At 37.5% G+C, this 16,803-nt stretch overlaps 1 protein-coding gene across 1 annotated transcript in view; it reads right to left on the bottom strand.

The window, feature by feature from the left end:
• Positions 1–250: 250 nt before the first annotated feature.
• Positions 251–16,803, bottom strand: part of LOC134658856 (repetitive organellar protein) — a 79,274-nt gene continuing 62,721 nt past the window's right edge. Inside the window, exons 15-20 of the mRNA XM_063514527.1 lie at positions 13,898–13,928; positions 6,580–6,682; positions 5,397–5,528; positions 3,041–3,140; positions 1,325–1,412; positions 251–433 (exon numbers count right to left, since the gene is read on the bottom strand). Coding sequence (XP_063370597.1) covers positions 251–433; positions 1,325–1,412; positions 3,041–3,140; positions 5,397–5,528; positions 6,580–6,682; positions 13,898–13,928 — 637 coding nt within the window. The remainder of the gene's footprint in view (positions 434–1,324; positions 1,413–3,040; positions 3,141–5,396; positions 5,529–6,579; positions 6,683–13,897; positions 13,929–16,803) is intronic.

Below are 16,803 nucleotides of genomic sequence, written 5' to 3'. Positions count from 1 at the left end.
GAAAGCGCGGAGCAAGTACCAGGGCCTCATGAGTTACGAGAAGGTGTCGTTGACCAGTATGAAGGTAACGCGGCTGCTCGCGCATCTTAGCTGTATACTTTTGGTTTTTTTACCTGCATATATGATTCTTCTACTAGTTTTAAGTATTTTTTGTTGACTCGTAGACACAGTATTGTATACAATAGTGATATAATCAAGCTTTTCAATCTCGTACCTTACTTAGGCAACTCAGCAAGTATAAAATACTAATTCAGTCGAGATAGTCCGTGTATCCCTGTGCGCCGGTGAAAACGACGTCGATCCATATGCGCGCCGCTTCGCCAGAGGGCGCCATGAGGTAGTACCGACGCTGTCGCGTCTTCACTATGAACGTGGTCTGTGGGTTGGGAGATTTCGAAGTGTTACCGTGGTCGAGGTATACTTCTTCGATTACCTGCAAATGTACAAACATATGTTTAAACTTTACTTTTCGACGCCGTGTCAAACACAAAAGCTGTCACGCTGACGCCACGTCACCGAAGTGTCAAAACTGAAATTGAACTTTATGCATATGCACGTAGGTCTATGTTGGTCTGCGATATGTGACCTATTAATCGGTCTTTGGCGTTGAACCTACGGTGCGGATATATCGGTCATTGGCGTCGAAAAGGTTAATGTCAGCAATGATTCATTGTTGACCGAGCGAGCGCGAAGCATCTAATTATAAGAAACGGGCCCCAGTGCCCTGTTTATCAAAAGCTTGTAACTTGTAATACAAGTGGAAGTCCCTTTCTAACAAAAGCTGTCAAAAAGGGACTTCCACTTGTATTACAACTATTACAAGTTACAAGCTTTTGATAAACAGGGCACAGGTCGCATTTCTCAACCGATTCTCGCGAAATTTTGTGAGCAGATTCGACGGTTATTTTTGTTTTTTTACGAAATGGCGGAGCCATAATTTTTTATTTTATTATTCTATGCAAAAAAAACTAGTTTGACAGCCGTACCAGATAGCGCCATTTACATCTTCTGTCAAATTCGAGGCAAAAATTGATCATAGACTACACATTTTATACAATCAATGGAGCTTCGATAGGAGTCATAGAAGTAACAAATAAATAAACAAATATTATAGGACATTCTTAGATTGACTAAGCCCCACAGTAAAACATTAGTAAATCAACATAATATGGGGCATTATCTATGAAAAGGGACCTTATTGTCGATGGTGCTTACGCCGCACAGCGTCGCGCGGCATTGTATTTATATCGGAGCATCGTTAATAATGGCGTAAGCGCCATCGACAGCAAGGTCCCTTTTCATAGATAACGTCACATATATGTACCTGAAAGTAAGCGCCGCCCCGCGGTTTCCTCTCGCTCTTATCCCAGTAGTATACGAAAGTCTTCGATTCCCGATCGAAGACAAACCATCTGGAAAATAACAACGCACATTTTATACGAAAGGCTTAAGAGCCCATCAACGTGCACACTAGCGCCGCTTCTATATAATCGTGATTATTTAAATTTAACGAAATATATTTAAAAAAGGAGGCCGCTACGTACTGTATCTTGTATTATAATACCTTTTGAATACATCAACTTAGCTTTTATGTTGCTGGATTCGTCAATCTATGCGTCCAAAGATAGAACGGCCGTTTTTGTTTTGAATTCACAGATCGACGAATCCAGCAACATAAAAACTAGTTTGATGTATTCAAAAGGTACCTAATTTAATATAAGATACAGTACGTAGCGGCCTCCTTTTATAAATATATTTCGTTAAATTTAAATAATCACGATTAATTAGCAGTGGCGCTAGTGTGCAAGTTGATGGGCTCTTAAGTCGAATCTGAACAAAATTAAAAAGATTTTAGATAAAGTATTAAAAAAAGTTCATTAAAGAAAACTAAATAACTCTCCCTAATTAGAAAATTACCGTACAAATTTTTGCCAACCGCCTGAGATAAGTGGTAGATCTTATAGGCTGTATACAATCTACTTATGTAGGTACAATCGCCATCAGATATATCGGAGCGGCCGAGGTGTTCAAAAATATCTGCCTAGACAACAGAAGCCAGTTCAGATATTTGTGAGCACCTTGGCCGCTCCGATATATCTGATGGCGACTGTGTAGCCTGAGATAATTAGTAGACCTTTTAGGTTGTAGCAAAGACATTACATACTCCGTATAACATGAATTAAGTATAGGGAAAAAACGTGCCTCGGAAATCAAGAAAAAGTCATTCTCTGATCTATCAGAGAATGACTTTTTCTTCTATGGCGCACGCACCTTTGGCCTATGCTCAGATAGATGGCGTTGACGACACCGTTTCATATTTAACAATTTTAACACATAATAAGTATCAGTGAAAGAACATGGGTCGAAATGATAATAGTATTTTATGCAACCGTTGTTTAAAAGGGGTCAAAAAAGGCGAGTGGCGTGAGTAACAATTTGAGGCGAAGCCTAAATTGTTAATATAGACGCCACGAGTATTTTTTGACTCGGTTAAACAACGTTGCATACAATACTTTTTCTACGACCAAGCACTTACTTTGAAATAAAATTGTACACTAACAAATATTTTTAATTCAAGAAGTAGCAAAAATGGAGGGTACGGGCGGGAAAAGAATGAATGAATGAATGAAATTAAAAAAAAACATGTCTATGGTTCACTTATTTGTCAGAGATGACATTTAAAATAAGGTTGGCAACACTGTATTTCATTCAATATTTTTTAAGTGGTCGTTACACGAAGTATTGTAAAATCGCCAAAAAGATACTGCGTGTATGCACAAATTATTTTTTGGGGAATAGACTAAAGACTTGTATTGACAACTATAAGGTAGGGGTTTAAAGGTGTGTGCACGACCCTTTAAATGACAAATAAAAGTACGGGAGTAGAAAAAAATAATAAAATCATTTATCCATTTTCATATTGAGTTTTAATCGTGTCTCGATCTCGATAGATGGCAGTAAATTTACTGTGACTACAAAATTTACTATGACAGGACCCCTCTATACTATCTATTCTCTTTGGTTGTACCCATTTACGTACCTCTTCGACCACGTGTGGAACTTGGCACCAAGTTTATGCAGATAGCCGCGGCAAGCGCTGGCGGTTACTGTCACGTGGGGGCACAGCTCGATCTGGTGACCTGATAATAACAACATAAAAATAATGATGAGCAAAATGGTTGTTAGCTTTTACTAAGCCTAGAATTGTATACCTTTAAACGAGCAATTCTTGTTTATTTATTTATATGTATATTTATTTATATATATATGTTTCGGGGATCTCGGAAACGGTTCTAACGATCGATATTAAACTTTCGTGAGACATATTTTAAACTGTTTATACGACAACGGTTTTACTCACTTGTATATTTATGTTTCGGGCCCTTCGGGGGTCCTTCCTCAGGCTCGAGTGCTCGCGGCGACTGCCACTCGTGCACTCAACCGATCTAACGATTCTAACGATTTCGATGAATTTTGCTATATGGGGGTTTTCGGGGCGATAAATCGATCTAGCTAGGTCTTATCTCTGGGAAAACGCGCATTTTTGAGTTTATATGTTTTCCGAGCAAAGCTCGGTCTCCCAGATATTAAATTTAAAAATGGAAAAATTACTGTCTTGTGTGAGACTTGAACTCACGGTTCCGGTTTTTTATAAGTAATATGTTTATAAGTATATTGTATTGTTTTTGTACGTGTTCTGTATTTTATTTTTATATCCCTATTATAAAATAACCTAACTTAAGTTTGAAGAGAAATAAAGGAAATAACAGTTTAATAGCATCGTTCGCAGACGTTTCTGCTTGTTAAAAATTAAAAAAAAATACTAAGCGTGTTTCTTAGTTAAAAATACCTCTTTTTCTTTCAAAGTAGCTTAAAAATGTAGCCATAAAAACAAATTGAAAGAAACACGTACATATAGGTATTAGTTCCCTTCCCATAGTGTGATAAAAACATTGTTTTTTTTTCTGCCTTTCTATTCTTGCCTTAGTTGTATCTTACCCGCGGATTCAACATGGCGCCTGAGGTCGAAGTCATCGCGGTCGACGGGCAGGTAGCGGGTGAGAGGGCGCTGTGAAGCGCTGTACGGCGCCACAGGCTATATTTGGTGGTTATAGTTGTAACTTACCCGCGGATTCAACATGGCGCCTGAGGTCGAAGTCATCTCGGTCGACGGGCAGGTAGCGGGTGAGAGGGCGCTGTGAAGCGCTGTATGGCGCCACAGGCTATATTTGGTGGTTATAGTTGTAACTTACCCGCGGATTCAACATGGCGCCTGAGGTCGAAGTCATCGCGGTCGACGGGCAGGTAGCGGGTGAGAGGGCGCTGTGAAGCGCTGTATGGCGCCACAGGCTATATTTGGTGGTTATAGTTGTAACTTACCCGCGGATTCAACATGGCGCCTGAGGTCGAAGTCATCTCGGTCGACGGGCAGGTAGCGGGTGAGAGGGCGCTGTGAAGCGCTGTATGGCGCCACAGGCTATATTTGGTGGTTATAGTTGTAACTTACCCGCGGATTCAACATGGCGCCTGAGGTCGAAGTCATCGCGGTCGACGGGCAGGTAGCGGGTGAGAGGGCGCTGTGAAGCGCTGTACGGCGCCACAGGCTATATTTGGTGGTTATAGTTGTAACTTACCCGCGGATTCAACATGGCGCCTGAGGTCGAAGTCATCTCGGTCGACGGGCAGGTAGCGGGTGAGAGGGCGCTGTGAAGCGCTGTATGGCGCCACAGGCTATATTTGGTGGTTATAGTTGTAACTTACCCGCGGATTCAACATGGCGCCTGAGGTCGAAGTCATCGCGGTCGACGGGCAGGTAGCGGGTGAGAGGGCGCTGTGAAGCGCTGTATGGCGCCACAGGCTATATTTGGTGGTTATAGTTGTAACTTACCCGCGGATTCAACATGGCGCCTGAGGTCGAAGTCATCTCGGTCGACGGGCAGGTAGCGGGTGAGAGGGCGCTGTGAAGCGCTGTATGGCGCCACAGGCTATATTTGGTGGTTATAGTTGTAACTTACCCGCGGATTCAACATGGCGCCTGAGGTCGAAGTCATCGCGGTCGACGGGCAGGTAGCGGGTGAGAGGGCGCTGTGAAGCGCTGTATGGCGCCACAGGCTATATTTGGTGGTTATAGTTGTAACTTACCCGCGGATTCAACATGGCGCCTGAGGTCGAAGTCATCTCGGTCGACGGGCAGGTAGCGGGTGAGAGGGCGCTGTGAAGCGCTGTATGGCGCCACAGGCTATATTTGGTGGTTATAGTTGTAACTTACCCGCGGATTCAACATGGCGCCTGAGGTCGAAGTCATCGCGGTCGACGGGCAGGTAGCGGGTGAGAGGGCGCTGTGAAGCGCTTTATGGCGCCACAGGCTATATTTGGTGGTTATAGTTGTAACTTACCCGCGGATTCAACATGGCGCCTGAGGTCGAAGTCATCTCGGTCGACGGGCAGGTAGCGGGTGAGAGGGCGCTGAGAAGCGCTGTACGGCGCCACGCAGCGCCGATTACGCCGCGGACCGCTTTGGAGTGGCACTGGGATCAGAAAATGCGGTAGGTTCATTATTGTGTCTTTACAATTCAGACAGTAAGAGTCAAATGAATAGTGGAGAATGAAAACTAATGAGTTAGACCACTAGCCTTACCAGGGATGCCTTACGGCTCTGTCACGGCTTTACTAACGTCTGCGTAACTTACTTTCTATGTCTATATCTACACAGTACTGCAAGCAAAAAACGCACGAGTCATAGGGCCGACATACTATGAACACCTACCTGTCGACCTGAAAAAGGAGACTAATGAGGAAACGTTTAGACGCAGACTGAAGAGCCTTTTGTTGGAAAAGGAACTTTACTCCGTAAAAGAATATATACAAATAATTAAATAAATATTGAACATAATTAGTTATATATTACTTAGTTGACTGTGATGCGTACTATACAGTACTAGATATATTTAATAATTGTTATTATGTTATTGTTTTAGACTTAGTATTTATTTTAATAATTTTTATTGACATTATGTTGTATAATTTGTACTTTCTAGTACTGAAACTGATTTAATTTTTATATTGACATTGTTTTATTTTTTAAATTTTCTACTATTGTGACATTTTGACGTTTTTAATTTAATTCTATTTGCTTTGTTTTGATTTGTTATGTACTAATTTTATTTTACTTTATATTTTGATGTTCAATTCTATTCTTATTATTATTCTAAAAAAACGATCATCATACGACAAGTAGTACAAGCCGAAATGTATGTATATTTTACCTGTATGAAAATTGTATATTGAGATAAATAAACTAAACTAAACTATGCATCTCGCTCATACTACAGTGCGAGCGAAATGTATAGAAAGTAAGTTACGCATACGCTAGCGTACCTATATGTCAGTGTCAAACTGGTGGTAGCCGTATAGGAGCCTCCAAAAATTTTTAAAATAAGAAGAGAAAAGCGCAAGTGAAACTTTTTAATAAAACGTCTAGTCAGCGCTATAGAAAATGGCGTTGCGTCAACGTTGCGTCGAGTAGCAATAGCGCTGAGTACGCCAGTGTGTGGTGGCCCTAAATCTTTAGGTACTTACAAATGTTGTCTCGGCTAAAGTCGGAGGCGAGGCTGAGCGGTCGACTGTCATCGCTCCGTTTCTCGTCTTCTGTAGACTCGGTACGAGAGTTTCTTACTTGGAGCTGCAAATACAATTTTCCATGAGAAAAACAGTACGAATGGTTATATCTCGGAACCTTGCAGTGAAAAGGTAAAGAAGTTGAGTGGAAAAACATTATAACTCAATTTTTATAATTTCTTTTTGGTAATTTTTACAGTTCACAATTTCTTAAATTCAAAAGTAATGTGCTAGTGTGGTACACTACAGAGTAAATGATCTCTTAATTTCATAAAATGTACTATCATCGTTTTCTAACTGGATTTTTCAAACTGATTTCATAAAAAATCACATAGCATTCCTAGCGATTAGTACGTAATTACAACTGTTAGGATCATTTTATTCATTTTCACTTAAACGAGATTGGAATAATCAGGCGCGGCTGGCCTTAAGGAGCGCTTGTGCGGTGCACTCCCATAAATAATCAAAATGTAATTATACCACCTATTTCATATATTACTATTTAAGATCTATCGTAAAAAACTCAAAACCAATTAAATAATAACCTTTATTCATTATATGTTTGTAGACAGCTCACCACTACCTACTCGGCGTAATTTCATAGAAATCAAAGGTAACGCGCGAAGCGGAGCGCTTTGGATTGCGCTCCTATGGAAAAAGATTTAGTACATTCGATCAATAGGAGATTCAATAAGAGCGAAAGAGAAGTTTCGACACTGGTCCGCGCGTGAAACAGAACATTTTCTATGAGGGAACAGACAAAATCGGTGCGGCGCTCCGAGCCCGGTTGACCTTGCGCGCGCATCCCGCGCGCCATGTTGATGTTGTTGTTGTCACTTGTTTCTAAACAGACCTTAGTCAATTTTAAAGGCGGGAATGCAATTTTGGCTTTTTTTTTTCATTATAAATAATGAAACAAGAGTTTAAACAGCGAAAGCACATAATTTGTTTGTTGTGAGGTGTTTAAAAATTAATGAATTTAACGTGAGAATGTGAAAGTTTACAAAATCGACTCGAGTTCAATTATGGACGACCTTGAACTTTCGTAACAATGTTAGTCAAAAACAAAAACTTATATATTTACTATTCAGATCAATATGCAAAAACACCGTGGTTGTGTTGTGTGAATGTGATAAAAGTAACTAGCTTATTATGTTTTTCGTGTTACTTAAAGGTCTTAAAGTATATGTTTTGTGTTTGGCTCGGGCGGGGGCGACGTGCGGTGAGTTTGTTTGGAGCGAAATAAGTAAGTAGGTGTGTTAACAATTTAGTACATCTTTCCATAAAATTTAAATAAAAACATTACATCCATTTGTAAAATGAACTGCAGTTGGCGTCTATCGGTCGTCAAGATATTCGTAATACCGAAAATCTATGAGAGAGTTCAATGACCGGGTGGACGGAAACCGACATCTAAGTACCTACTTTGCGACGGTTAATTGAATGTGTAGGTTTAGTTTTTGTTTTTTATTGTGAGTGAACACCCATAATATATAGCTACAGCCGCCGCTGGGAATAATAATAAGTGTCATGCTTTTACGGGAATACAGCTAGTTTTCAATGTATGCAAAAGGTACATACTTAGGTTTTTTTACTAATATCACTTGAGTATGTTGTTTCGATTCGGTTACGCATGGCGAAAGTGCATTAGTCACACCTTATAAGGTAAACGTACTAGTGCTCGACATGCTAATGCCTAATAGATGACACCCTGCTGTCACCTCTATTGACAATGACTTAAGTTTCAAGATGACATGTACTGCGACTGCGACCGCGTCGAGCACCAGTACGTTTACCTTACATTTTGAATTTAGTAATTGTTTCTGAGATACTTACAAGTAGAGGTTTAGGAGAGTAGAAAGTGCCCAAATGCGATGTCTTCACGAACGTAAGCCACATAGACATAATGTTCTTATTGTTTACGGTTTAACATTTATTTTATCCTTTACGAGTATTTATATAAGAATTCACATATATTTAAAGGATAGTAATAGTTTTAACCAGGGATCGGAACCGGTTTTTTGCAAATAACCATATTTTTAGAATTATTTTATACTCGAAATGTATGACTCACAGTTGTGCGTTTAGGTAACGACTTCGTATTATTAAATTGCTCAATTAGAAATGAAATAATTAGCAAATAACGAAAAAATAGCGTTTTCGCTTTGATTTCCCTGATTTTAACCCTTCGTTTCTCTGATGAGAGAAAAAGTGTTTGGAATCTTAAGTTCCGCCCAAATCTGATTTAATATTACGATGGTACGAACTATAACGATTCTTACACATTTTTTAATATTCCGAATAGTTCTAAATAGTTCTACGCACTCTACGCAACAGTACTTTTACTATAGTTCGTTTTTCAGCATTAAAAAAAGGTAAACAATCTTGAAGTGTGTTTTTATTAAAATACATTTTTGTAAAAAATAAGTCACGGCAAATATGTAACAACTATGAATCATATACCTACGATTATTTACATTCTTTTGCTTTCATAAGTTAAGTAATAGTTACTTATTTTTAAAAAGCGTTTTTCAATTATTAAATGACACGTCAAGATCGCTTAGTCTTTTTCTATAAAAAGACTGGTAGGTAAATCAAGGATTGCCCGACGAATACACATTTTTCACAAGAAATGAGCGTCCATGTTTAAAAACATAACTTGTACTCATAAAGCTCAGATCGGTATGCGCGTAGGCGTCATCTTTTACAATCAAAATAAATAGGAGTCATGTAAAGAGCAGACCTGCAGTCTCTCAATATTTTCATTAAAATATAAAGTATTATATTGGACAGCCGGACGTTTTTACGAGTGTAAGAGGTATAACGAACCGTAAATTATAGTTTTTTTGGCGGCACTCCCGGTGATATAAATGACAGTTACGTTTAGGGTTATTTTGTAGAGTTTTCTTTGATATTTGGCATAGACTAAAGCGAAAATGGTATTATTGGTTATTCCAAACTAACGCAAACTGAACCAAGGAATACAACTATCGAGTTTATTTATGTACAAAATGAAGTCCCTAAAATATATTCTACTAGTTTTTGCCCGCGACTTCGTCTGCGTGGAATTAGTTACGTTGGAGTAGGTATAGCGCCTGGATAAAATCTAATGACAATAATTTTGAGCACAATATGCTTAATTGCTTACACCAATTAACAGGCAATTCACGAATTTTCTCATTTCTACATAAAAGTTTAAAACTATCCTATGTAACTTCCCCGGGACTCAAACCTATGCCAAATTTAAACTAAATCCGTTCAGCGGTTTAAGCGTGAAGAGGTAACAGACAGACAGAGAGACAGACACACTTGCGCATTTATAATATTAGTATGGATTTATGTTTCGTCCCCCACAAGACTGTCACGCGATAAATGATACCTTTCCGGTTAATTGAATTAGTTTTAATTCTGTCACTATGATCCTTTTCCACGGTGGTAAAATGATTAAAATTTGAGCATATACGATGTGTCGCTCCGTATAAAAAGAGACCTGCGAGGGCTGTGACTGCTGTGAGCTTATATCGCGCGTTAACATGTATGTGCCAACCCTAAACTTTATAACTTTTATAAGACACGATACTAGATAATAAATTATTTAATAACCTTATTGCCAGTTCTTAAGCAAATCGTTTTTCTAACAACATATTAAGCAATATAACCGTATTTTAAAACACGGTAGAATTAATTTTCTCCAGATTTTAAAAATAAAATACGCAACACTTAATATATATATACCTATTTAATGTATTTATCCTTTCAAGTGGCATACGTCATTTTTGAGTTGTTCGAATTTCGATTTTATTTTAAATAATTAATCAAATTTCAAACTTTAATGATTTAAATCGTCCGTGAGCCAGTTCCTGCCACTTCAAGGGGTATAAACCACTAAACAGACTTAAATACCTATTAAATATTAACTGTTTTTTTTTTATTAAATCTCAATTCACAACACTTTCTTTTATTTCACTCTAATTTCAAAATCACTTCGCGCCCAACTTCTTTGATACGCCGCCCGCCCTTGACTGATACGTCCCTCGGCCGAGCACGCACTGAGTTTCGTAAAATGTACGTTTAAAACAACATTACGAACTCGCACTTCAAACAAAAATAAACCTTGCACCAACAGAACAAGGGATTTCGTGTGTCAGATGGTTTCGTTTATAAAATCGTTTATTTTTGTTCCAAACTAAACGGTGGGCGCGACTGAATGGTCGTGTTTACGATTTACGAATTTGAAATTAGTAGTAATACCTAATGATTAATTGGTGAAAATATCTACGTTCACGTGTTTTTGACGATAGCGTCATGTGAGCTGTGTTTCATTAATGAATCATTTGGCATGCATCTGTAACGGATATCCACTGATTCTGTTTTCAGGATTAAATTCTGCTTTAACCTGAGGTTAAGGTTAGGAGGGATAAGAGTAACCAGACCAGTTATCATGGTCGCATTTTTATCACCTGTCATGCTATGCGTCACTTTCGCACTTACATATTTGTAAGAACGTGACAGCTATGGTGACAAATGATAAAGAGCCGGCCATCTTAGCCCTACTGAGTAACTATGGGGCAAGAGACACTTGTAGGGAAAACAAAGATAAGTACTTAAATGTATTAAAAACTAATATATCACTACACCTTATAAAAGTCCCCCGCCGCGTCTATTTGTGTGTTTGTATGTTCGCGATAAACTCAAGAACTATACTAAACGAATTTTCATGCGGGCTTCACCTATCGATAGAATGATTCTTGAGGTTTGTGTATAATTTGTTAACCCGTGCGAAGCCGGGGCGGGTCGCTAGTTAAACGATAATACTAAAATAAAACGAATGCCTATTTAATAAAATGAACTTAATCATAGTTACGTAGGCAGACTTTCCTCATACGGTATGTTTGTCTTGCCCCACCAGACCTTAATGTTTTAATAACATTGTTTAGGTACATACCTACATATGTATGTTTATTTCCCGGAAGCTGATAGTGATAACTGATAAGATAGTTAAACCCTTTATTACAATCAATAGATAACGTTCACTAATGTTTGCTGGTATAAATGGTATAATAGAAAAGCAAAGTTTGTACATACAGGATGGCCCAAAAAGTACTAACAGCCTCTTGCGCCTAGTGTTAGAGTCACCTGCTTGCGCCTTCTGGAAACACTGGGACGAGGTGCATATGGTTTCCAGAGGCTTAGTATATAAGTTGTTATAATTTTGTATAATTTGTTATAGGTTTAATTAATTAACATAATATTAAGGGAATGTATACTAACATTATGGACATGGTCTGAATTAAATAAAATTGATGGATTGATTGATTGATTGAAAAATACGCTGACAAGGTTTTTTCTAATTATTTTATTAAGTACTTGCGTAACTAGCACAAAATAAGTTAAAAAATAAAACTACACTCTTTTTATGCAACACAAATTAATTGTCTTCAAAATTCTTCGCTTCGCTTTGACACACAAACGCAAACGTTTATTAAAATTTTCAACGAAATGCCGCAGCTCCTCCAAGGATATTTTTTCCCATTCTCTGGTAAGTGTTGCTTTTAGAGCGTTTACACTTTTGTGTTTAGTAGGACAGGCCCTTGTCTCTAAGATTGACCACAAACTATAATCCATTGGATTTAGATCAGGCAAGTAGGGTGGCCACTTTTTTGAACTTATGAATCCGGGAAAATTTTCTTTGCACCACTGCTAATTTTCCCGGATTCATAAGTTGTAAGTAAGCACATTGGATAATCTTAATCAAAATTTCTACTTGATTCAAAAGTAAGCTCCCTACCTCCTACCTGTAGCACTACACTATACAGAGTGCTTCTTGTAAGAGGAGCAATAAATTAAACTGTAGGCTGTACTCCTCAAACTAACCAACATTTGTTCAGCAACTTTTGAAAATAACTCATATTTTGATTTTTATTACACTTTTAAATTTATTCTAAGACGCAATGTATTGCAAATCTTGTTATGTTTAAACCGTGACAAACAACGTCAAACACACTGATGTCAGCGTACATTGAAGGCAATATTTATTTTGTATGAAAAATAGGAAGTCTAAAGGATTCATAATTTTCAAAAGTTGCTGAACAAATGTTGGTCAGTTTGAGGAGTACAGCCTTTAGTTTAATTTATTGCTCCTGTTACAGGAAGCACCCTATATAACTTCCTGTGCCGTCGTTTTTAAGTAAGTACGAGAATAGACAAATCGTGTAATAAAACGAACGCGTCCCGTGTGCGCCGGATACAAATGCATTCAACATGTCGCACTGACGAAAATAAAAACAGGATTCCAATAGGAAATGTATAAATCTTCATTTTCCTGTTTGGTATGAGAACATTTTATGAAGTGGTACTTAGAATCTATTATTTCTTAAAGTTTACGTCCATACTCGTACTGGTACTATAGTTCGTTTTTTTAGCATTAGAAAGAAGGTAAGCGATCTTGACATGTCTTTTAATTGAAAAACGCTTTTTAAAAATCAGTAACTATTACTTATGAAAGCAGAGGAATATAAATGATCGTATTAGATTCATAATTGTTACATAATTATTTGCCATTATTTATTTTTAAAACGAGTTTTTCAATAAAAATACACGACAAGATTGTTTACCTTATTTCTAATGCTAAAAAAAACGAACTATAACTGTACTGCGTTTCGCACGAAATAGTATAGAAATCAAATCTCTTGACCGTAGTACCTTACCTATAGGTACTACAGAATCGTTTTTAGTGGCATACGACCTGTTTCGATTTTTTACTCAGAGGCCAGGGTCAAAATACTAATTTTAAACCCATGTATCCTATTTTTAAACCAACTTGACCGTGTAGGCGACTCCGATTTGCTAAGATGCGTATTTATGTAATTTTTAATAGCGAATGAGTGGCGAGACTATTTCGCCGTGTGACGCAGAAAATAACTACGCTTTGTTGTCTATATATATCTGGCGGGAAAATTGTTTTGATAAACATTTGTTGGCGGAAAATTATGTGTGTTATGCGTTAAGAGATAATTTACGAGTATAGTTGTACGTATAAAATAACAGTGACAGAAACAAATACTAAATTCAAAATGTATCAAACCGACGTCCATTGTAAAATGTGGCCCGTAAAATACAACGTAAAATAGTTTTTTAAACAAACTACTTATTTACTTTCGTACTCAATGAATCATCTTGCGTGAAATTTTACGCTGAGTTTAATCGTTGAGTAATTAATTATCAATTAATCAACTGTATTAATTACAATCAAATGATTCGTAATAAAATCATAACTTACCTCTTCAATAGACGATGACATAAATCCGGAACTGTAACAAAAAAAAGTTAGTACTCAAGTCAACAATTAACTATAGAAGTGAATTTAGGAGTGGCTAAGGGGCTTAAGCAAAGGGCAGAAGCGCAGGGCGGACACGCCATACATCAAAAATCGTTTGCGTTTATATGTGTGAACGGCACGTCTGTACACGCGTTGTGTGAGTAGGTCGCTTAGGGGTGACTCTCGTCAATACTATTACTTATTCTGTGGCAGAAGACGTTCCACATACTCGGCTTACAATTCGCAATCCGGATCCTAATTGTTTTCGGTAAGTCCTATTTCTGAATTTCACTATATAGAATGTGTGGATGTGTGGATGAAGCGCTGGTGGCCTAGCGGTAAGAGCGTGCGACTTTCAATCCGGAGGTCGGGAGTTCAAACCCCGGCTCGTACCAATGAGTTTTTCGGAACTTATGTACGAAATATCATTTGATATTTACCAGTTGCTTTTCGGTGAAGGAAAACATCGTGAGGAAACCGGACTAATCCCAATAAGGCCTAGTTTCCCCTCTGGGTTGGAAGGTCAGATGGCAGTCGCTTTCGTAAAAACTAGAGCCTACTTCAATTCTTGGGATTAGTTGTCAAGCGGACCCCAGGCTCCCATGAGCCGTGGCAAAATGTCGGGATAACGCCAGGAAGAAGAAGTGATGAGTTGATGACACTTACCAACATATAAACTTGGTCGATTTGTGCTTCGTTTTTGACATGGTCGGTTTTTAATGTAATCCTAAGTTTTATTTATTTCACTTCAGTCACATTAAAGGAAAAACATTTAAGAAATACGATAGCAATGGTGTTTACATGTGTCTCGGAATAAATGGCATGTGGCTCTTGTCATTAAACCTTACATAAAATAATAGAAACAAAAAACATAATTGTGAATTAAACATGTTACAATTTACGTAAATATCAAAATTATTATCTTATTATGATAACAGTTTCGAATGTTTCACGGTTAGTTTCACTAGACTTATATCGACCGGGATATATGGACCGTGATTATCTGTAACTGACTTATATCGACCGGAATATGTACAGTGATTACCTGTGAGTAACTGCGTCGAAATATCGGGAGCTCGAAAACAATACAAAAGGTCACTGTCCATATCCCGATCGATATAGGTCATTGTGTCATCCTATTATGGTCAATGAAGTTTAATTGATTTATAAAATATGCCCAACCTAAGCAAATACACAAATACACATGAAACATTAAATAAAATAATAATATAAACTATCTATAAATAAACTTAAATTAAACGCCTTATAAATAAAAAACGGCATACGTTAAGATTAATGTGGTCATGGTCAATTAATATTGTCTTCGGTTACCGCGATAGTTACTCATGAAATAAAACTAGTAAATAGTTTTATTTCATGATCAATTAATCTGAATAAATGACCCATCGAATTGTAAAACATAGTGGAAACTATTTATTAAGTACCTATATCTACCATAACGATACCTATATTTGTACTATTATTCTGTTTGGTCATATTCTTAGCTTTATAAGTCCGAATTTTATCCTTATTCGTTCTGTGCACTTACTTAAGTGTTCCGCCAGTTATGAGTTACGAAAGTAATGAATATTAAACTATGTACTCATACTCAAGATGTTTGCCGACTCGATTTCACGTCCCATTACACTTTCGGTCGTCGATTGTATAATACATATAATACTCGTACAGTGTACTAATAGCATTTAACTGGCCAAAGCTGGACCTTATGCCTCGGCAATGAGGTTCACGAACGGTAAATTAACAGTGTTAACGAAGGTATACGGCAATATAATGAATACGGCTGTGTGTTTAATATTGCGCGTGATTTCTTAAGTGACTTTAAAAAGGAAATTCTTTATTGTGTATCGTCACCTGACAAACCAAAACTCACTAATGGCAAAAAATCTACCTTGTGTTATTACCATGCGGCTCACTATGGCTATAAACTTTAAGGGGGTAATAGAGTTTTGGTTGTCACCTGACGATATCAAGCTAAGACGAACTTAATAACAGTATAAACTATAATAGTTATCATATAATTAAGAAAAAATGGTACCTTAGCGACAGATAGGTACATACATGCATGAGGTCATAGGCATTTATAATCGATTACCGCTATAATTATGTGATGGCCTATTATAAAATAATATATATTAGAGTTCCATATGCCAAAATGATGACAATCGTAACGCTATTATTAAGCTTATTACGCTATCAGTCTGTCTGTCAGACGGCTCTATCTCAAGATAGGTATTCTAAACAGTATGTTGTTAAAAACATTCTAGTAATTTTAAAATTAATTAGTACAAATAAGGATAAATAATTTTTTGGCAAAAATATCATTTTTGGTACAAGCTTTTATCGCTGACTGTACTTTTCTTACGACAGACAACATTAGTTGTTGATGAGTATTACTCATCGAGACAATTCTAAAAACCCCTAACACAATTAGGTTGCGTTGTTTCATCACAGAGTTCCTATGGCCACCTCCTGTCTCCATCATCAGATCAGCTCGATGACCCGACTTACATGTGTATGCAAAATTTCAGCTCAATCGGAAACCGGGAAGTGGATCAAATTTAACTTGCAAGATTCCATTACATACTTAGTTACATACAAGTCGACCTAATAAAAGCGTGTTAAAAACTATCCACTAGGTATTTTTGAAAAACACTACTAGTATTACGTTAGTATCACACACACAATCACTTCCACAAGGACTATAAGAAGACATAGATATAGTGTCAGCTATTATGACTACACCATGTATACAGAGTGTGAAAACATCTGTGTTCTCAATTGGTATCGAGGATGTTTATGAATGCAGTGACACTATATACAGGATGATCGACAATTCATGCCGTTTT

This window comes from Cydia amplana, chromosome 23 (assembly GCF_948474715.1).
Source record: "Cydia amplana chromosome 23, ilCydAmpl1.1, whole genome shotgun sequence".
Lineage (NCBI taxonomy): Eukaryota > Metazoa > Arthropoda > Insecta > Lepidoptera > Tortricidae > Cydia > Cydia amplana.
Note: the sequence above shows the minus strand (reverse complement) of the source record. Positions and strands in the feature narration are given on the sequence as shown.